Below are 21,579 nucleotides of genomic sequence, written 5' to 3' on the forward strand. Positions count from 1 at the left end.
TCCATCTTTAAAATTTTGACTGCCTCACACACGTGGACTCACACAGCATTTGTTTCTGTGACTGGCTTATGCACTTAGCATAGCGTCCTCAATGTTCATCCACGCGGTAGCATGTGCCGGAGTTTCCTTCCATTTTAAGGCTGAATCATAGTCCATTGTATGGAGACACACATTTTGCCTATCCATTCATCTGATGGGCACTTAGGTGGCTCCCATGTTTTAGCCAGTGTGAATAATACTACTATGATCTTGAGTATACAAGCGTCTCTTAGAGACCCTGCTTTCAATTCTTTTGAGTATTGAATTGAAATGCAGGATCATCTGGGAATTGTGTTTTTAAGTTTTGGAGGAAGGGCCACACTGTTTTCCACAGAGGCCACACCATTTCACATTCTCACCAACAGTGCACATGCTTCCGATTCCTCCGCTTCCTTAACACTTGTTATTTTGGGTTTTTAAAAATGATTACAATAAACATTTATTTAAAGTAAAACATCTGCAGACCAAATAATTCTTAAGTTTGTCTCAGGTTTAACCATCTTCATAAAAATACTTTGAGGACAGCTGCATCCACAGACTTCAACTATGTGATTACTTCTTTGTCCATTCTCCTCTCTCGTTTTCTTTTCTTCTTCTTTTTTTTTTTTTTTTTGAGACGGGGTCTCACTCTGTCAACCAGTCTGGGGTGCAGTGGTATGATCACTGCTCACTGCAGCCTTGACCTCCCAGGCTCAGGCAATTCTCCCACCTCAGCATCCCCAGAAGCTGGGACCACAGGTGTACGCCACCAGCCTGGATAATTTTTTGTAGAGAGGGGGTTTTGCTCAGGCTGGTCTGGAACTCCTAGGCTCTGCTCCACCTCGGCCTCTCAGCTTCCCAAGTAGCTGGGATTACAGGTGTGTGCCACCACACCTGGCTAGTTTTGGCATTTTTAGTAGAAACAGGTTTCACCATGTTGGCCAGGCTGGTCTTGATGTCCTGACCTCAAGTGATCTGTCCGCTTCGGCTTCCCAAAGTGCTGGGATTACAGGCATCCATGCCCGGCCTGTTTCTGTTTTTAAGAGACAGGATCTTACTCTGTCATCCAGGCTGGAGTACAGGGATGCAATCATAGTTCAATGCAGCCTTGACCTCCTGAGCTCAAGCAATCCTGCCTCAGTGTTCCAAGTAGCTAGGACTACAGGTGCAATTTTTTTTTTGTATTTGTTTTTTTCTTATTTATTTATTTTTTCACAAATCCTTGTGTTGAGGGCTGACTTTCAATAGATCGCAGCGAGGGAGCTGCTCTGCTATGTACGAAACCCCAACCCAGAAGCAGGTCGTCTACGAATGGTTTAGCGCCAGGTTCCCCACGAATGTGCGTTGCGTGACGGGTGAGCGGGCGGCCGCCTTTCCGGCTGCACCCCATTTCCCAGGACGAAGGGCACTCCGCACCGGACCCTGGTCCCGAGGTGCAATTTTTAAAATATATAGTAGCCATCCTAATGGACGTGACACATTATCTTGCTGTTTTTTTTTTCTCTCTTGTAGATGAGGTCTTGCTATGTTGCCCAGGCTGGACTCCACCTCCTTGGCTCAAGCAGTCCTCCCACCTCAGCCTCCTGAATAGCTGGGACTACATGCATGAGCCACTATACCCAGCTCTTGCTATAGTTGTGATTTGCATTTCTCTAATGATGAATGATGAGTATCTTTTCATGTGCTTATTGATCATTTGTGTACTTTGCCCATTCAAGTCATTTGCCGCCCTCTGCTTTTCTTTTTTCTGACACAGGGTCTCACACTGTCACCCAGGCTGGAGTGCAGTGGCGCAATCTCTACTTACTGCAACCTTTGCCCCCCAGGCTCAAGCAATTCGCCCACTTCAGCTTCCCGAGTAGCCAGGACTACAGTTGTGTGCCACCATGCCTAACTACTTTTTAAGTTTTTTTGTAGAGGTGGGGGTTTCACCATGTTGCCCAGGCTGGTCTGGAACTCCTGAGCTCAAGCGATCCTCTTGCCTCGGTCTCCCAAAGTGATGGGATGACAAGTGTGCACCACTGCGCCCAGAGGCTTTGCCCATTTTTGAATCAGGTTGTTCGTTTTTAAGTTTTAGTTCTTTATGTATTCTGGATTGTAATCCCTTATTAGATACATAAGATTTGCAAATGTTTTCTCTGATTCTGCAGGTTGCCTTTTTACTCTGTTGATGGTATCTTTTGATGTGGAAAAATTTAAAATTTTCATGAGGTCAATTTGTTTAATTTTGTTGTTGTTGCCTATGCTTTGGTATCGTATCCAGGAAATCACTGCCACATCCAACGTTGTGAACCTTTGGCTCTATGTTTTCTTCAGAGAGTTTTCTATTTTATAGTGTTAGGTCCTTGATCCATTTTGAATTAACTTTTGCACATAGCGTTAGGCAGCAGTCCAACTTCATTATTCTGCAGGTGGATATCCAGTTTTCCCAACACCATTTCTCGAAAAAACTGTCCTTTCCCCCACTGAATAGTGCCTTTCTCCATTGAATAGTGTGTTTTGTTTTGAGGACATGAATCTTATCAGCCAGCATCTTGATGGACTTGCCAGTCTCCAGAACTGCGAGAAATAAACTTCTGTTGTGTAAGCCACCCAGTCTGTGGTATTTTATTACAGAAGCCCAAGCAGACTAATACATGTTTTAGTTCTTCTGTTGCTACTTTATCTGTGTGCTTTATTATTTTAGTGATTCCTCTAGAGATTACAACATGCATCTTGAACTCACCACAGTGAACACTCACTGAGGTGAACACTGACTGAATTCCAGTGGAACGTAACCACATTGCTCCCATATAGCTCCACTTGCTCCCACCTACTTTGTCATATTTATTTATGTACATATATATGGGATCTATGTGTTATAAATCTAACAATATGGTGTCATTATTTTCTGAATTAAACTTACGTTTCTTAAAGCCCTTTAGAGGAAAAAAATCTTTTATTCCATCATTCACAACATATTAACCATTTCCAGTTTTTTCTTGCAGGGAAGATTGGCTAGAAGTGAATTCTCTTCATTTTTTTTGTTTTTGTTTTTCCATATTTGAATGTCTTTGTCTTCATTTAGAAGGAAAATTTCGCTGAATATACATTTTCTTGGTTGACTTTTTAGCCCTTGGTATGTGTGTCATTCCTCTGTCTTCTGGCTTCCATTATTATTAATATTGGGTTTTTTCCTTTTTCTTTCTTTTTTTTTTTTTTTGAGACTGGGTACTCTGCCACCCAGGCTGGAGTGCAGTGGCTTGACCACGGCTCACTGCAGCCTGGACCTCCTGGGCTCAATCGATCCTCCCACCTCAGCCTCCTGAGTATCTTGGACTATAGGCATGCACCACCACACCTGGCTAATTTTTCCTTTTTCTTTTTTTTTGAGACTGAATCTCACTCTGTTGCCCAAGCTGGAGTGCAATGGCGTGATCTCACTGCAACTTCCACCTCTGGGTTCAAGTGATTCTCCTGCCTCAGCCTCCTGAGGAGCTGGGATTACAGGTGCCTGCCACCACACCTGGCTAGTTTTTGTATTTTTAGTAGAGACGGGGTTTCACCATGTTGGCCAGGCTGGTCTCAAACTCCTGACCTCAGGTGATCTGCCCACCTCGGCCTCCCAAAGTGCTGGGATTACAGGCATGAGCCACCGTACCCAGCCATTTCCATTATTTCTGATGAGAAGTCAGCCGTTAATCATGTTATCCTGTAGGTGATGAGTTGCTCTTCTCTTGCTGCTTTAAGTATTTTTCTTTTTGTCTTTCACTTACTAAAGCTTTATAGTAACTTTTGAAATTATGAAGTGTGAGTTTTCCAACTTTGTTCTTTTTTGAGATTGTTTTGCATATTTTGAGTTCCTTGCATTTCCATATGAATTTTAGGATCAACTTTCCCATTTATGCTGACAAAGCAGGTTGAAATCTCGGTAGAGTTTTAATTCACCTTGTACATCAATGTAGGGAGTATTGCCATCTAATACTAACACCGCGTCTTCCAATCCATGAATGTTGGACATAGCTTTCCCTTTATTTAGGTCTTTGATTTCTTTCAACGGTATTTTGCAGTTTTCAGTGAAGAAATCTTGCATTTCATTGGTAAAATGTATTCCTAAGTATTTTGTTATTTTGGTGCTACTGTAAATAGAATTGTTTTCTAACCTTTATTTTCAGATTTTCATTGCTAGTACATAGAAATACAACTGATTTTTATAGATGGATCTTGTATCCTGCAATCTACTGAGTTCATTTATGAGCTCTGGGGATTTTTTTGTGGATTCTCTAGGGTTTTCTGTATATGGCAAATCATGTCATCTGCAAGTGGAGGTTATTTTACTTTTTCCTTTCCAACCACGATGCCTTTTATTTATCTTTTACTTTTATTTTTATTTTTTCACTTCCCATCCCACTGCAGGACTTTCATTTGTTTTTCTCACCTAACCGCCCTCTCTAGAACTTTCAATACAGTGTTGAATACAAATGGCAAGAACAGATATCCTTGTCTTTGTTCTGTTCCTGATCTTAGGAGGAAACTTTCAGCCTTTCACCATGAAGGATGGTGTTCACTGAGGGTTTCCTGGAGGCGCCCTTTATAGGGTTGAGAAGTGCCCTTCTAGTCCTTTTTTGTCAGGAAGAAGTGTTAAGTTTTTCACGTGCTTTCTCTTTCTCTTTTGAGATGATCGTTGGGTCTTGTTCTGTTACCATGATGTGTTCATAGATGGAATTACTTCCACTGATAGAATATATTAATATGGTGTTGATTTCTGTATGTTGAAGGAACTGTGCATTCCTGAGATGAATCCCGGTTGGTCATGGTGTATGATCTTTCTTATACGCTGCTGGATTTTGTTTGCTGGTATTTTGTTGAGGAATTTTGTGTCTGTATTCATAAGAGATACTGGTCAGCACACTTCAGCCTTGTAACGTTTCTGTCTGCTTTTGGCGTCAGGACCTCATTCTGTCCTCATAGAATGAGTTAGAAAATGTTCCCTTCTTGGTTCTTTTTTTTAGCATTTCTGATTTTGTGTTGAAAGCCCTATGCATTGAGTCACTATCATCATATTTTCCTTTAATTCTTTGGCTCATTCACAGTAGCCGCCCTGAAGTCCTTAGGAAATGCGATCTGGGCCGTGCAGCCTGGGCCTCTGCCATCTGCCCTTTTCCCTGAGTGTGGCCACGCTTCTGTTTCTTTGCTTATCCCATAATTTGGGGCTGCAATCTGGACAACCTGGGTACTATATTTGAGCAAGTCTGGATTCTTGTATTTTTATCCAAGGTTGTTTGATTGGTTTTTGTTTGCTTGGGTATTTTACCTGGACCTAAGCTGGAGAATCTGTGTCCACGGCAGCCGCAGATGTGTCCACTAATGGTTTCTGCTCTTTTCTTGTTGAGCTGAGATGTCCCGGGGTGTCCACCTGTCTTTACAGCTCAGCGGTTGGCCGCTGCTGTGTCTGTGATTGTGCTCCAACACCACGCATCCCCGAGGCTCCCCATGGCCAACGATCTGTGCATGTGGGGAGCTGATATCCAGTCAGTTCCCGGTCCCCTGTGGCATCACTTTTGTGGCCGCACTGGATCCCCCTGCACATGCCTGTGCTGCTTCTGTCGGCCAGGGTTCCGGGGGAGCTGCCTCTGTCTGGCTCTCTTGTTCTCAGCATCTCCCTGTTATTTTTCTGACTGGTCCCTGCTCTCCTTACCCCTCCCCAGCCAGGGCTGTGGGCCTCTCCAGGTCCTGCAGATGGACCCCTTGTGGCTGATGAAAGTGTTTCCCTCCCACCTTGAGCCCACCCTCTCTGGAAGCAAAGCTGCTGGTCCTCAGCTACCCACCCTGGTGCAGCTGTGCTCTTGCTGGGTAGAGTGGGGTAGGGGGAGGTGGAGCAGCTGCTTATACGCTGCTGGATTTGGTTTGCTGGTATTTTGTTGAGGAATTTTGTGTCTGTATTCGCCCTCAGGCTGGGAAGCCAAGTCCCGCTCCTCCCAAAGCTGCAGCGGGATTTCAGGAGTCAGTGTGTTCTGATTTCAGGAGTCAATGTTTTCTGATTTGTTGTCTGCCTTGAATTGATTTCCAGAGGCCTGAATGGTTGTTTCTACCATTTTGTCCAGTTTCGCACTTGGCTTCGTAGAGATAACTCACTGATTTCTGCTCCACTGTAGCCAGCAGTCCTCCACAACAAGCACTCATTGAATGAGGTGGTGAATGGCAGGTCCTGGACCCCTCACATGCTGGAGCAGCAGGCGGGCCATCTGCGTTGTCTGCCCTGCAGACTCACTGAGCAGTGTGTGGGGCTGTCTGACCTGTCAGCAGAGGCACAGGGCACTCACCCCTCCGTACACGGTCCCCTCCAGAACACAACACAGTGGATCTGGCATCACAGGGAAACAGGCTGTTGGGCATCCAGATGGTGAAATTTGCTGTCTTCAAATGTCAGCATGTTTCAGTTAAATTTTTCAAATGGACATCTTTGTGAAACATATTAAATAGCATTACTCCCCTGAACGGAGACCGCTGTGCTGGAAGGTGTCGTGGGAATGGGTTGTCCCTCTGGTCACCTGCTTCTTGGTGGGACTGAAACACAGCGCCCCCTTGGCACCCTGAGGAGCTCCTCCCACCTGAGGGCTGCTGTGCTCTGGAGAGCTGGCCTGGCTCTGGGTGGCTTTCGGGCCCTCCTCTAGCACTCCCTGGCGGCCCCTTTCTCCAAGCCACTGCTCTTCAGGATGACGCCTGGTGCGATTTGATTCTCAGCAGAACCTGAAGGACTCCTCAGGATTCTCCAAGCCCTGTGGGATACGCAGGAGGCTGAGTGGCAGGGGTCTTTTGGGTCTGAGATCCCATGGCCCACACTTGGCTCTCTGAGCACTGCTTGCCAGACCCTGGGTGAATTGTTGGCCTCTGGGGTCCTCAGTCTCTTCGTCTCTGTTGATAATAGTTATCTTGAAAAGTTTCCATTGAGTAAATAGGAAACAATTTCTTTCTTTTTTTTTTTTTTTTTTTGACGGAGTTTTGTGCTCTTGTTGCCCAGGCTAGAGTGCAATGGTGCGATCTCAGCTCACCGCAACCTAACCTCAGCCTCCTGGGTTCAAGTGATTTTCCTGCCTCAGCCTCCCTAGTAGCTGGGATTACAGGCATGCGCCAGCACGCCTGGCTAATTTTGTATTTTTAGTAGAGACAGAGTTTCTCCATGTTGGTCGAGCTGGTCTTGAACTCCCGACCTCAGGTGATCCGCCCACCTCTGCCTCCCAAAGTGCTGGGATTACAGGCATGAGCCACCACGCCCAGCCAACAATTTCAACTGACCATACAGTATTGAGCATGAGTTACTTAACAAAAGATACCTGCCATCGTTATTATTTGTGGTTGTGTGTTCAATGTACAGGGTTTTGTTTTAATCAAGTGGTGTGAGGCTGACGGATGAGGAGGCAACGGCTATGAGGAAAGGAGTTTCCACTCATAGTTTCCCAGAGACCCCCAGGGAGGGAGTGAGGGGAGACCAAGCTCCTTGGTTGTGGTTCTCATGGGAGGATCAGGCAGGGTGAGTGGAACAGGCCGCCCAGGCTTGGGGTTGGCTCTGAACACGGGCTCTGGATTTGTTGGCTTTCATGTCAGAAGTGTGCTCACTGTGGCCTCCTGCCTCTAGGAACTGGCTGTCCCTAGGAGGGCAGTCTCTGCAGGGTCCACAAGCCTCCAGATGCCAAACCGTGATACAAGACAGAAGTGAAGGCAGCACTCACACAGCCTAGTAAGACAGCTTTCCTTCTTGCTCTTAGCTGTTCTTTGGAGCCTTCTCAGGGTCACCTGCAGACTGAGGAGTTACGATGCCTCCCGCAGGCAGCATCCTCACAAGGTCCGCACAGCCCCGGGGCAAGGACAAGACCCCCGTCGGGGGCACGGAGGCTGCCTTGTGCTCGGGGCCTCCTACCCCACAAGCCCGCAACCCCCCGACGTGCCGCAGCAGGCAGGGCACTGGCCAGTCACCAGTCACTGCGCTGGGGAAGCCTAATGCTCGGGCTCCCTCACTGGGTGGCTTTCCCAGCCTGGGGTCCAGGAGCAGGTGTTGCTGGAGAACTCAGTCGCCACATGTCCCCTTTCACGTTACAAGGCGCCTGGAGAAAGCAAACATGGGTGGGGCACTGAAAGAACTTCTGGATGCGCTTTTGCCCTTCCGGCAGTTCTCAGGGTAGCAGGAGCCAAGGCTTGGGAGAGGAGGGGGAGGAAGCTCGTGCTCCAGATGCTTATTGAGTACCTGTGTATGCCAGGCACAGTCCGCATGCCCACAGCTGCCCCCGTGATGGGCAGGCCCCCCTCGCAGAGCCCACGGGCCGAGGGCCCCTCAGTGAGGCTGAAACTCAGCTGGGACTGGCCAGTTCGTTTCCAGGTCTTGCTATCCAGCTGCCGATGATTCAGATGGCTTACATATTCTGTAAGCTGCAGAGGTGCATAAAGGTAGAAAGATTAAAATGTAGGATATTTACACCCTCCTGTGGAAAACCTGGGGCTTCTCAGAGTGTCGTGTTAGCACCAGGGCTGCCCGCGACCTAAGAGGACCCCGCGTGCCTGTGTGGCTCTGCCTGCCACTGCCCTCGTGGCAGGGAGGCAGTGACAGCTACAGAGAAGTGCAGCAGGCTGGCCTGGTCGTCGTCCTCAAAGCACCGTGATGTGTTAATGTGAACGACTCGTGTTTTATTCTTGTTCCACCACAGGCAGCGTCTCCTCCCGGGGCCCCGAGCATCCCGGCCTGACGCCGAGTCAGAGGAGCGTGGGAAAGTCTCTCAGGTAGTGCCCCCTGCAAACAGCTTCTTCACAGCGTTTTAACCCCTGCAAACACCTTCTTCACAGTGTTTTAAGCCCCGCAGGCACCTTCTTCACAGCGTTTTAACCCCTGCAAGCACCTTCTTCACAGCGTTTTAGCCCCCGCAAGCACCTTCTTCACAGCGTTTTAGCCCCCGCAGGCACCTTCTTCACAGCATTTTAACCCCCGCAGGCACCTTCTTCACAGCGTTTTAAGCCCCGCAAGTACCTTCTTCACAGCATTTTAGCCCCCGCAAGCACCTTCTTCACAGCGTTTTAACCCCCGCAAGCACCTTCTTCACAGCATTTTAACCCCCGCAAGCACCTTCTTCACAGTGTTTTAACCCCCGCAAGCACCTTCTTCACAGCGTTTTAACCCCCGCAAGCACCTTCTTCACAGTGTTTTAACCCCTGCAAGCACCTTCTTCACAGTGTTTTAACCCCCGCAAGCACCTTCTTCACAGCATTTTAACCCCTGCAAGCACCTTCTTTCACAGCGTTTTAAAGGAAGTTGTCAGCAAAATAAAACTACTCATCATCCCACTCACCAGAGAGAATTACTGCTAAAAGTTTAATATGTTGCTTTTCATCCCTGTTTTTACGCGCTTTGAGTCAGGTTTTGTTGTATATACCACTTTAGAGTTTGCTTTTTTTTTTTAGCCAGAGTCTCGCTCTTTGTTGCCCTGGCTGGAGTGCAGTAGTGCGATCTCGGCTCACCGCAACCTCCGCCTCCTGGGTTCAAGTGATTCTCCTGCCTCAGCCTCCCGAGTAGCTAGGATTACAGGCATGTGCCACCACACTCAGCGAATTTTGTATTTTTAGTAGAGATGGGGTTTCACCGTGTTGGTCAGGCTGGTCTCGAACTCCCGACCTCAGGTGATCTGCCTGCCTCGGCCTCCCAAGGTGCTGGGATTACAGGCATGAGCCACCGTGCCTGGCCAGGAGGTTGCTTTTTTGAAGCTAAGATATAACGTAGGCATTTGCCCTGTTGCTAAAAACTTAAAAAGAACCACGTGGTGACTGCATGCTATTTTACCACAGGAATAGGCCGTGGGTCAGCAGGCGTCTTCTATAAAGGGCAGGTAGTAAATATGTTTGGCTTTTGGGGCAGCTGCTCAGCTCCGCCTCTGTATTGAGAAGGCCGGGGCAGGCAGTGTGTAAATTAATGGGTATGGCTAGGTTCCAGTAAAACTTTATTTACAAAAGCAGGTGGCAGGCTGGACTCAGCCCCAGCCCCGGAACAGACCACAGTTCACCTCTCCATGCTCTTCTGAGACCTCTGGGTGGCCTCCCACTCTGTCTGCTGCATATTTAAGCACACACCGATGTCTCTGTCAACTGAACGCGTGTGTTCAAAGGTCTGGTGGTCTCTCGAAAAGGCAGACCCTCCCATGTCAGCCCCCCAGAGCCCTTGAGCGGCTTTTGATGCCTGTGGTCCAGTCCACCCCTGGCTGCCTGCAGGCCTCAGCATTCTTTCACGCCCCCCTCCTGTCCCTGCTGGCCTGGGTTGTCGACCCTCCTTGGGTGCCCACGGGCCCTGCAGCATCTGTCCACATCTTCTGCTGGCTGCCTGGTGGGGGTGTGCATGCTGGTCAGAGGTACTCAGAGATGCTTTTGAATCCAGGCCTTTAAAACCACAAAACGGTCAGTGCTGTAATTGTCGTGTCACCAGAGATGCTCGGAGCATTCATGATTTTGTGTTTCTTGAATTTATTAGGATTCCACCTCTGCAAATCCCCTACAAGGGACCACCGCTAACGCCAACACCACAGTTACCAGGGAGAGCAGGAAGAGGGGACTCTCCAAGCTTTGGGGGCTCCCAGGCGAGGCCGCCCCACCGGCCGCCCATCAGCATCTCCAGCCTGCTGCAGAGGCAGTGTTTAGGCAAGTGCTCAGCCAGCCTCAGGAAGAAAACGCTCTTGGGAAAGTGCGTGTGTAAAGAAGCTCTTTAACTGAGCGTGTGCCAAGGGCAGACACGGAGCTCTAAACGTTCTCAAGAGCTGTGTTTCTGAGTTTTGCCTTAGTTGTTCAGAAACGCAGTAATGTTCACTTTTATATTCATTATGAACTTCCAAAATTATGACTTAAACATATTGATAATACTCTGAAAATACTAAGATGACATCTGAATTTTTTAAAATACACATTTTAGTGAATAAACTCTTGTCCCCACCTTATTTTTTGTGTGTAACATGTGCACCCTCATTTTCCCCAACAGTGTGAAGTTCTGAAGGCATTTCAAACACCAAGTTGATGTGTTTTCACCGTGACTCTCGATACCTCCTGCGGGACCTGCTCACCTTGGGGCATCCAGCCACCCGCTCTGCCCCCTTCCAGTCCTCCAGCCTTCGTGCCCACCAGCATGTGTACGTTAGACAGCCAGTGCGACTGTACTTTCTCTCTTGATTAAATAAGTAATGTAGTCGAATACAGTATGTCTCTGATTATCAGGGGTAGCATACATGTGATATGTTTGCAACTTTACTCTTAACAACTTGGAACTTCCTTAAAATGTTGATGCTGGAGGCAAAACGAACACCTGCCTGTTGACTTACTGTTAGAAGTTTCTGGCTGCAGCTCCCGGGGGAGACAGGTCTGCTGTGGGGTGCGCACGCAGCATGGGTCGGCTCCGCCACATCCTGTGATGTGGTGATTACTACGCATTCTGTTCTCACAGTACTCACAGCTGGCCTGTGATGCCGGCTTCAGCGGATGAATCTCTGTCAGGTCTGGAGATGAATTCCGGGCCTGAGCTCGCCCTGCAGATTCGGCCTGCGTGGGTGCAGCCGCCGCCTGCGTCAGGAGGGTGGGGTCTCCTGCAGGAGACGCCCCTGTGCACGTGGCTCCCAGAGTCTCAGAGCCCACGTCTCCGGGACCACACAGGGTTGGAAAAGAGGCTTATGGGATTAGTTCTAATCTTTTAGTTTGCATTTACCTAAAAAGTGCCAAAGAACTTTGTTATCTCACTCGAGTTAACCGAGTTAACAGCAGCCGAGCACCGCGTGAAGCAGGAGAATCCTCACCTTCACTGTAGGCGGAGCTGAGGCACTGCCAGGCTGCACACAGAAACTTTATTCCAGGTGAGGCGTCCCTGCCTTCACAGCAGCCTCCCAGGCGCCTCCCCTGGGCCCTCCAGATGCCAGGATGCCTGGGCTGCTGGACAGACGGTGCCCATGTCCTTCTGGAAGTCATGGCATTCATGGCTGTCCCGGATTGGCTGTCCCCTCCAGGAGCTGACTGTCCCTTCCAGGAGCTGACTTTCCCCTCTGGCAGCTGACTGTCCCTTCCAGGAGCTGACTGTCCCCTCTATGAGCTGACTATCCCCTCTGGGAGCTGACTGTCCCCTCTGGGAGCTGACTGTCCCCTCCGGGGGCTTACTGTGCTCCAAAAACTCGTGCTGAAATCAGATATGCAAAAATCTTGTAGTAACGTGCATGTTCTAAGTTGGTTTCATTCCCAGAAATTTCAAAACGTAAAATCATGAATCAAATTATGGCACTGGTGTTTCATTCCCTGTGTGTGCTATGTGATATGTACAGGCGGGCTTCACACGTCCAGCTGCAGGCTACATGTGAAATACAAGCGGTAGGAATCGCTTCTCTTCCTGCAGCTGCCGTTCTCACAGTTTACCTCGCAGGGCTCGGCTCAGTCTGCAGCGGCCGCCCTGGTTCTGGCAGGTGGACTTGCTGGAGCTGATCCCGCAAAGGAACGTGGCCAGGGCCGTCCTCATGCCTGTGGTGTTCCTTAGGGGACTTCTTTGAAAACTTTGCGAAGAAATATTGCCCCGGGGCCGCCCGCCACTGCCTCACCCTCTCTCCAGGCAGCGCCGGGCCCTTCTGTCTGGGGGCTGATGAGTGGTGCCTGATTTTAAAATTGCAGTTTCTTCCATCACTTCATCGTTCTAGACATAAACTTGAGGCCATACTTGTAGCATTTTCTGTTCTTTATTGCTGTTGTTTTTCACAGTTGAGGCTGCATTTGGCCAGGGTTCACCCCGCAGCACCTGGTTCTGTCCAGACATTCGCCAGGGGCAGCCCTCGCGCCTCGATTTGCCACGGGCCCACCTCGGCACACCTTTCTTTCCTTTCCAGTGATTGTCACCGGAAAAGGCATAATTTAGTAAAACACCCAGACAGTGGCACGAGCCTACTCCGTGGATGGAGGCGACAGACAGCACTGCCGAGGCAGAACTCCCTCCTGTCCTCACGCAGTGCAGGAAAGCCCAGGTTCAGCCCAGGAACAGCAGGGCAGGGCCTGAGGGATGATGCGTGAAGGCACGAGCTGTGTGAAACAAGACTGTGAAAGCCCAGGGTCAGCCGTGGGGTCGTGATGGAGCAGCAGAGACTGGCAGGGGGCAGGACCACGGAGGGGCAGTGCCCTCAGCTCTTCATGCGCGTCCTGGGCTAGAAGTGGGCGGCACCTTTTCTGCGGGCTCTGCCACTCCCACATGTGGGTGTACTGCAGCCAAGCCCTTCCCCCCACCCACCACCGCCTGCCCTGAGTTGTCCTGCCCGGTGGTGTCTTGTGGGCTGTGCTGCAGGCAGTGCGGGGCTGCCTCCACCACTCGCGGTGCAGCTGTGATTCAGGGCCAAGACATAACCTTGGGCTGAGTCCCCCACCGCTGTGCAGCCTCATGCATCATCCCTCAGGCCCGGCACTGCCGTGAGGACAGGTGGAAGTTCTGCCTCGGCAGTGCTATCCATTGGCTCTATCCAAGGAATAGCTTTGTGCCACTGTCTGGATGTTTTACTAAATTTTGCCTTTTTTGGTGAAAAAAATGGTTCCCTGCTGTATTAGTCTGTTCTCACGCTGCTAATAAAGGCATACCCAACCGAGACGGGATAGTTTATAAAGGAAAAAGGTCAAATGGACTCACAGCCCCACATGGCTGGGGAGGCCTCACAGTCACGGTGGAAGGCAAAGAAGGAGCAAAGGCACATCTTACATGGCGGCAGGCAGAGAGTGTGCGCAGGGAACTGCTCCTATAAAACCATCAGATCGTGTGAGACTTATTCACTCTCATGAGACCAGCATGGGAAAGACCCACCCACATGATTCAGTTACCTCCCACCCGGTCCCTTCCACAATGTGGGAATTATGGGGGCCACAGTTCAAGATGAGATTTGGGTGGGGACACAGCCAAACCACATCACCTGCCCGTCTGAGCACCACGTCCACAGTTCAAGATGAGATTTGGGTGGGGACACAGCCAAACCACATCACCTGCCCGTCTGAGCACCATGTCCACCGTTCAAGATGAGATTTGGGTGGGGACACAGCCAAACCACATCACCTGCCCGTCTGAGCACCATATCCACAGTTCAAGATGAGATTTGGGTGGGGACACAGCCAAACCACATCACCTGCCCGTCTGAGCACCATGTCCACAGTTCAAGATGAGATTTGGAGGCCGGGCGCGGTGGCTCACGCTTGTAATCCCAGCACTTTGGGAGGCCAAGGCGGGCGGATCATGAGGTCAGGAGATCGAGACCACGGTGAAACCCCGCCTCTACTAAAAATACAAAAAATTAGCCGGGCGTGGTGGTGGGCACCTGTAGTCCCAGCTACTCGGAGAGGCTGAGGCAGGAGAATGGCGTGAACCCGGGAGGCGGAGCTTGCAGTGAGCCAAGATTGCGCCACTGCACTCCAGCCTAGGTGACAGAGCAAGACTCCGTCTCAAAAAAAAAAAAGATGAGATTTGGGTGGGACACAGCCAAACCACACACCTGCCCGTCTGAGCACCATGTCCACAGTTCAAGATGAGATTTGGGTGGGGACACAGCCAAACCACATCACCTGCCCGTCTAAGCACCACGTCCATCTCATCAACCAGCACAGCAAGGCCCTCTCGGTGATGGCATAGGGAGGCAGTTGCCAACAAGACATGTGGTTCGAGCTGTGTGTGTTACAGGAAGTCCAGAAGTGCCAGGGGAATGGACACATTGCTCACTGTGATTTTTATTTTCTTGCTAAGCTTCTGAGTTTTGAGGGAAAAAAAATATTTGAGACTAAAATTAATGTTTATAGACAGATGTCAGTAATGCTGGGTGGGATTTGGAGGAAATGCTGGAGAAGGAACTCGGCCAGGAGGAAGGAAGCCGTTCACTGGACGGATTAGTGCAGACGGGCTCCATGAGTTCACACAGCATTCCTCAGGAAAATAATGTGATGTTTGCTCAACCTGACCACACTTTGTTTCCTTCAAGATGTTTGCCACTAATAATGCTGTTGTCTGCAAATTAAATGAAAAATGGTCATTTTGCTGGCAGTGTGAGAATGTTTAGTTTCATAGCTAGTTAACAAACATAGGCAAAATACTTCCGGGTTAACAGTGGCCTCAGCCACCTTTCAGTCCATTCCCGTCCGAGCTACCCGCGGCCTCTGCAGCAGTGCTGGCCGGCAACACTAGAGGGCACTAGACCAAGGGAGCCTGAGCGGTGCCCGCACCCGTCTGGGAAACTGTTTAGTGCTGCCCGCTGAGTGTAAAAGCGTTGAGCAACTCAGCAAAGCGACGACCTGGGCTGATGAGGCAGGATTCGGAGGCTCCGTTTGCTGTGCGTGAAGGCAGTGCCCAGCAGGCACAGCCAGCGCTCATGCCACGCCATCTGCCAGCTGCTTGGCTTATCCACGACCAGGGAAGCAGCGGGGCATCCTCAAGCTGCTCTGTGTGGGGTGCTCTCTGTGAAACAGCAGCAGCAAACCCAGAAGCCGAGGTTAGACACTCAGCATTCAAGGAATGAATGCAGAGGCAGAGGCCGTGGCGCTCAGAAACTGCCGTATTTAGAGAACAGGCGGAGCCATAGGGTAAGTCTTTAGACTGGATTCTTGTTTCTACAAGTAGCGCAGACCCCCACCATGGTCCTTCAGAAGCAAATGCACAGCATGGACATAAAACGATGAGACCAACTGTGAACTTCTCAGGGTGGCTCCACAGCCTGGGCTGTGCCTTATGATGCATTATATTCAAATGTGCCCAATGATGTGATTTGCATCTTCTACCTAATCCATTGATGGGTAATCAGCATTTTACTCCAGTAGGTACTAAATCAATATTTGACTATTTCTCCACCATCATGGCTCCCGATTCCTCGTGGCCCCAACTGTGGCAGACACCTGGAGATGGAGTGGCTGAGGGGCATCCCCAGGCCTCTCCCCAGCTGCTGGGCCCAGCCTCCACCTTCAGGGGCGCCCCCACTCATAGCACAGCACCTTCTACACCTGTTTCTGGTCTTTCAGAATTCCTATTTTGTTGGACTGAGGTCCTTTGTTTTGATTTTAATAAAAATGGGGTCACACTTAGCCTGACCAACATGGCAAAACCCCGTCTCTACTAAAATACAAAAATTAGCCAGGCGTGGGTGGCACACACCTGGAATACCAGCTACTTGAGAGGCTAAGATGGGAGAATCACTTGAACCTGGGGGGCAGAGGTTGCAGTGAGCCAAGATCGTGCCACTGCACTCCAGCCTGGGCAATAGAGTGAGACTCTATCTCAAAAAAAAAGGGGGGGTCACACTTGAGGTTGTTCCATGGACTGGCCCCTTTGTTTGGCGTGAGCTCTTGTAGCTCACTCACAGAAGTGAAGCACGACTGCGTGTTCCGCTCTGAGAGGCACCGCGGCTTCCTCTCTTCCCTGTCACAGACAGCGCAGCCGTGAGCACCACTGCATCGTCCTCAGCGACGAGCCAAGCCCGGGGGTCCTCCTGGGCCACATCTCTTGCCGGGCACCAGCTTCCTCCGCCCCTTCGGCACTCACCAGCCAAGCTGCAAGGGGTACACTGAGGAGCAGACAGGCAGCGCTTCCATGTCGGTGCCATGCCCAGCACCCTGACGGAACACGTGACCGAGGACACGGGTGCAGTGGGAGGCAGGGGGCTGAGACCCTGAGCAAGTCATGAGCAGGCCGCACCCTAAGACCCTGTCCCAGGAGGGGAGCAAGGCTGAGGGAGGGGAGCAGAAGGCCGGTCTCAGTGCTGGGGACTGGGTAGGACCCAGGCAGCCTGGGGTGAGGGGGTGCTAGGGCTGGTGGGGAGGGGAGAAGTTGGGAGGTCTGGAGGGGCAAGGGTGACTAGAGTTCCAACGATTCCCCTGATGAGTTCTGTCAGTCCTGACCGGACGGGGTTGCGGGATCAAGGCTCAGAGCTGCCACAGAGGAGGGCCTCAGTGAGGAGATGGATTTGAGCGGTGCCTGCCTGAGTGGTGGGACAGAGAGCCAGGATCTGTGGCCACAGGGGAAGCCAGGGCCCCGGGACCCTGGGCAGGAGCTGCCGGCTGTGCTGGGGGGCAGTGATGGAGAAGAGGGCAGGAAACCCGAGGGAAGCTGAGTGACAGGGTTTGGCTGTGTCCCCACACAAATCTCACCTCGAATTGTACTCCCCATAGTCCCCACGTATCAAGGGCGGGACCAGGTGGAGGTGACTGGATCATGGGGTGACTCCCCCCAGCTGTTCTTGCAATACTGAGTGGGTCATGAGATCTGATGGTTTCATCAGCGTCTGGCACTTCCCCTGCTTGCACTCACTCCGTCCTGCCACCCTGTGAAGAAGGGACCTGCTTCTCCTTTGCCTTCCACCATGACTGTAAGTTTCCTGAGGCCTCCTCAGCCATGCTCAACTGTGAGTCAATTCAACCTCTCTCTTGTAGAAATTACCCAGTCTTGGGCAGTTCTTTATAGCAGCGTGAGAATGGACTATTACGCCGCGGAAGGGCGTGAGTGATTCTTTGGCCCAGCCAAGATGGGGAAGGGCAGCAGGTGAGAGGCTGAGGGGCAGAGCTGGAGCCGAGTTGGGGGCAAATCAGGCACAGGCACAGAAGGGGAGAGTAGCCAGTGCCACTGGGTTGAGACATCTGGGGGTCTCTCCTACAGCTCAAGAGACTGGCATGTGGAGAGCCATGGCCAGGCTTGGTTGAGAAAGTCACTCACTACAAAGCAGAAGCAGCCACATGTGCCCGGAGTGGCCAGCGTAGGGCCCCTGGTACGGGAGAGTGGGTATCCGGCCACATCCGAACCTCTGCCCCACACTGCAGCCTCCCGCGGGGACCCTCCAGGAGACCCCTGTGTGGGCGCCTCCCATCGGATGCGCGGAGGGGCGCAAGGTTCCTCGTGCCCTGTGCTTGGGGCAGCCCATCAGTCTAACTGTGCTGCAGTCGCCTGATGCAGGTGCATGCTCCGAAGGCAGATGAGCTCACAGGAGCTCCTGCAGCAGGCTGGGCGTCTGTCCGGGGCACTCTGGGTGTGCTTCCATTTCTAATAGGAGAGAGTTCATATTCAGGCCCCTCGGGCCGGCACGAAGCCCCAGGGGTAACAGATGCTCCCCACAGATGCTGGGGCCCGCCCTCAGGATGGCCTTTCCTTTCCTCGCCCTGAAGAGTTTTCACCACCACCACCCTTTCCCGCCTTCTTCACCTAAATCATCACCAAAGCAGGCTGGGTACTTCTTGGAAAGAGACCAGCCTTCCTGAGTGAGGGTCTCGCTCCGCATCGGATCGGGTGGCTTTCCCGAGGCCGAGTGCCCACTGCACACTGTGGCGGCCAGCTGGGCCTGGCCTTCCTTGGCAGCCACCTCGAGGAGTGCAACTGACTGGCATCTGGCAAAAGTCTCATTCTTAGCTTTAAAATCTCCATGGATGAATAGTGTAAAGCAAGGTATTGGTTTACAATCGCTAGATGTGTTTATCAAAAGTGAAAGAATTTCCAGCTAGCACTATTTTCCCAACTGCAGCAAAGTAAACACCTGCAGGCTGCCGAGAGGGGGTGACGATTTGACCTTCGCGAAGTTGTTGCTACCAGGACACAGCATCTGCAGTGGGGCTGCCCTGCCCTGGGCCTGCCCTCACCTGGGAGCAGGTGAGGTGGCCTGGGTTTGGGGGGGCGGGGGGGGGGGGTGTGTGCAGCAAACAGGCTGCCTGGAGGGCGTGGAGAGCCCTGGGCTTCCACCGCCAGCCGCGGCAGACAGAATTTTATTGAAAGAACAATCCAGAAAGCCCCCAGAACTGACAGGAAGGCCAGGGAGAAGCCAGGCTCAGGAAGTCGGCAGGCTGGAAGGAGATGGGTCCGGCCCCACCTGCGGACCTGTCACGGTGGACGCCCCTGCAGCCTGGGCTTGGCCTGGATGCTCGCCGCCTCCGAGAGACACCCAAATCCCCGCACCCGGGCCTGAGTCGCCTCAGCGGTTCCCGCGCCTCTGCATGGACCTCCAGGCAGGTGTGCCCACCCACTGCCAGGCGGGAGGAGCCGCGTGCACCTGGCCAGCTTCCGGGTGGCACCTTGACCCTGACCTGACCTGGACCCCCAAATCAAGGGGAGTTGGGGCCGGGCAGCCTGAAGGCGCAGAGCCCCCTCCCCAGGCACGAGCTTGGTTGCCAGGAAGCCTCTGCTGCCGCTCTGGAGAGGATGAAAATGCGTTCAAACCCAAGCAACTATAAACACGAAGAAAGGTTTTGAACACGTTTTCTTTTCAGACTAAGAGGAAATTCCTAAAATTCTTCGGTGGTAAAACCAAGACTACACACCGAATTCACATTGGAGCGGGGCTGGGGAGGAATGGCTCCGGAAGGGCTCGGGAAGGGCTGGGGAAGGGCTGGAGAAGGGCTCGGGAAGGGCTCGGGAAGGGCTCGGGGAAGGCTCGGGAAGGCTCGGGAGGGCTCGGGGAGGGCTGGGGAAGGCTTGGGAAGGGCTCGGGAGGGCGGGGGAGGCTCGGGAAGGGCTGGGGAAGGGTCGGGAGGGCTCGGAAGGGCTGGGGAAAGGCTCGGGAAGGGCTCGGGAAGGGCTGGGGAAGGGCTGGGGAAGGGTTCGGGAAGGGCTCGGGAAGGGCTCGGGAAGGGCTCGGGGAAGGCTCGGGAAGGCTCGGGAGGGCTCGGGAAGGGCTGGAGAAGGGCTCGGGAAGGGCTCGGGAAGGGCTCGGGAAGGGCTCGGGAAGGGCTCGGGGAAGGCTCGGGAAGGCTCGGGAGGGCTCGGGGAGGGCTCGGGGAGGGCTGGGGAAAGGCTTGGGAAGGGCTCGGGAAGGGCGGGGGAGAGCTCGGGAAGGGCTGGGGAAGGGTTCGGGAAGGGCTCGGGAAGGGCTGGGGAAAGGCTCGGGAAGGGCTAGGGAAGGGCTGGGGAAGGGCTGGGAAGGGTTCGGGAAGGGCTCGGGAAGGGCTGGGGAAAGGCTCGGGAAGGGCTGGGGAAGGGCTGGGGAAGGGCTCGGGAAGGGCTCGTGGAAGGCTCGGGAAGGCTCGGGAAGGGCTCGGGAGGGCTGGGGAGAGCTCGGGAAGGGCTGAGGAAGGGTTCGGGAAGGGCTGGGGAAGGGCTCGGGGAGGGCTCGGGAAGGGCTCGGGGAGGGCTGGGGAAGGGCTGGGGAAAAGGCTCGGGAAGGCTCGGGAAGGGTTCCGGAAGGGCTCGGGGAGGGCTCGGGAAGGGCTCGGGGAGAGCTCGGGAAGGGCTCGGGGAGGGCTCGGGATGGGCTCGGGGAGGGCTCGGGAAGGCCTCAGGAAGGGTTGGGGAAGGGGTCGGGGAGGACTCGGGGAGGGCTGGGGGGTTGCTGGGGAAGGGCTCGGAGGCAGAGGGCCCCGGGCACTGAGACTCGCAGAGGCGGCCGATTTCCTGAGAGCCTCCCTCGAGAGGCAGCTCGGCGGGCACCCCCTCCGCCAGACTCCGAACTCTCCCTCCGCCAGACTCCGAACTCCAGTTCTCACCACTGTCTTTGCAAACCCTTCTCTGAAGCCCTGGAGAGGCCCCCATGTCCCCGCAGAGGGATGACCAGTATTGCAGACGCAGCGCACGGAAGAGCGCCCAGCCAGCTCTGGCACCCGCCCTGGCCAGAATGCTGTGCCCGTTCATACCGGGTCTGCTCAGGGCCCCCCCTCCACCCACACCCCCATCAATAGAGCCTTTTGTGACTTTCAGCTGGGAAAGAATTCCACACTTAAAGAAAAGTTAACGATATTAGCGTTGATGCCAGAACCCGGCTGCCCTAACACGGAGTCCCCCGCTGTTGATGGCTTGTCTGTTTGCTTTGTCGTGCGGGCTGCACACACCTACAGTTGTGTGCAGGACTCCGGTCGTTCCTGGGATTGGCCCTGCTCTTGGCCTGCCACAGACGTGTGGCCACCTTGGCCGTGATGCCAGTAACGTGCAGAGATGGACGTTCCCACCCTGACTTTCTCCTGGCCTCAAGCGGCTGGGGCTGCTAGGCAGCATCCTTCCTGGCCACGCCAGGCTGAGAGCAGTGCAGAGCCAGGACCCCGGGGCCGGGACCTGCAGTTTCCACCCGTGTGGGGAAGGGAGGGCATTGCCATTATCACCAGGGTCTCCACAGGCACCAGGGTGAGGATGACCAGAGCCACTGGAAATCAGACAAAGCCTGGAATCTTGGGGGAAGCAGAGGCGACCCCTGGCCTGCATTGTGTGGGGCTCAGGGCTCAGATGCCTCTCGGGGCCACTGTTCCTCGTGCCAGGCTCATTCAGACACGTGGCTGGGTCTGACCACAGTCTCAGGCGATGGGCATGGGGCAGGGGTCTGAGGCTGGGAACAGACACTCAGCCCCTCTCCGAGTCTGGCAGTAGGGCAGCTCGGGAGCTGGCCTGGGCCAGTGACTGCCCCCAGGCAGGACCAGGTGATTCCAGAGGCAGCAAAAGATGTTCTCCAAAGCTGCCTGCGAGACAGGACCGGGGCTGCAAGGTTCATCCCTCATTTTTCCAAATGTAGTAGACTTAAATCATCACCATAGTTACTTGGAAAACTGCTTTCACAAGAGCCCATATGACCGCAGGAACAGAAAAACACTCATGGCAGTGAGGTTGCTTTGGCGGACACC

At 52.8% G+C, this 21,579-nt stretch overlaps 1 protein-coding gene across 2 annotated transcripts in view; it reads left to right on the forward strand.

Moving 5' to 3' along the window:
• The window catches only part of RNF212 (ring finger protein 212), a 50,711-nt gene extending 39,477 nt beyond the window's left edge, over positions 1 to 11,234 (forward strand). The window contains exons 10-12 of one of the 2 annotated variants that reach the window (XM_030801186.1): positions 8,697 to 8,769; positions 10,502 to 10,668; positions 11,003 to 11,234. In XM_030801186.1, the coding sequence (XP_030657046.1) occupies positions 8,697 to 8,769; positions 10,502 to 10,668; positions 11,003 to 11,007 (245 nt within the window). In that variant the 3' untranslated portion in view covers positions 11,008 to 11,234. The remainder of the gene's footprint in view (positions 1 to 8,696; positions 8,770 to 10,501; positions 10,669 to 11,002) is intronic. The other variant, XM_030801188.1, reaches the window with a different exon arrangement.
• Positions 11,235 to 21,579: the final 10,345 nt, after the last annotated feature.

The sequence above is a fragment of the Nomascus leucogenys genome, chromosome 20, assembly GCF_006542625.1.
Source record: "Nomascus leucogenys isolate Asia chromosome 20, Asia_NLE_v1, whole genome shotgun sequence".
Taxonomy (NCBI): Eukaryota; Metazoa; Chordata; class Mammalia; order Primates; family Hylobatidae; genus Nomascus; species Nomascus leucogenys.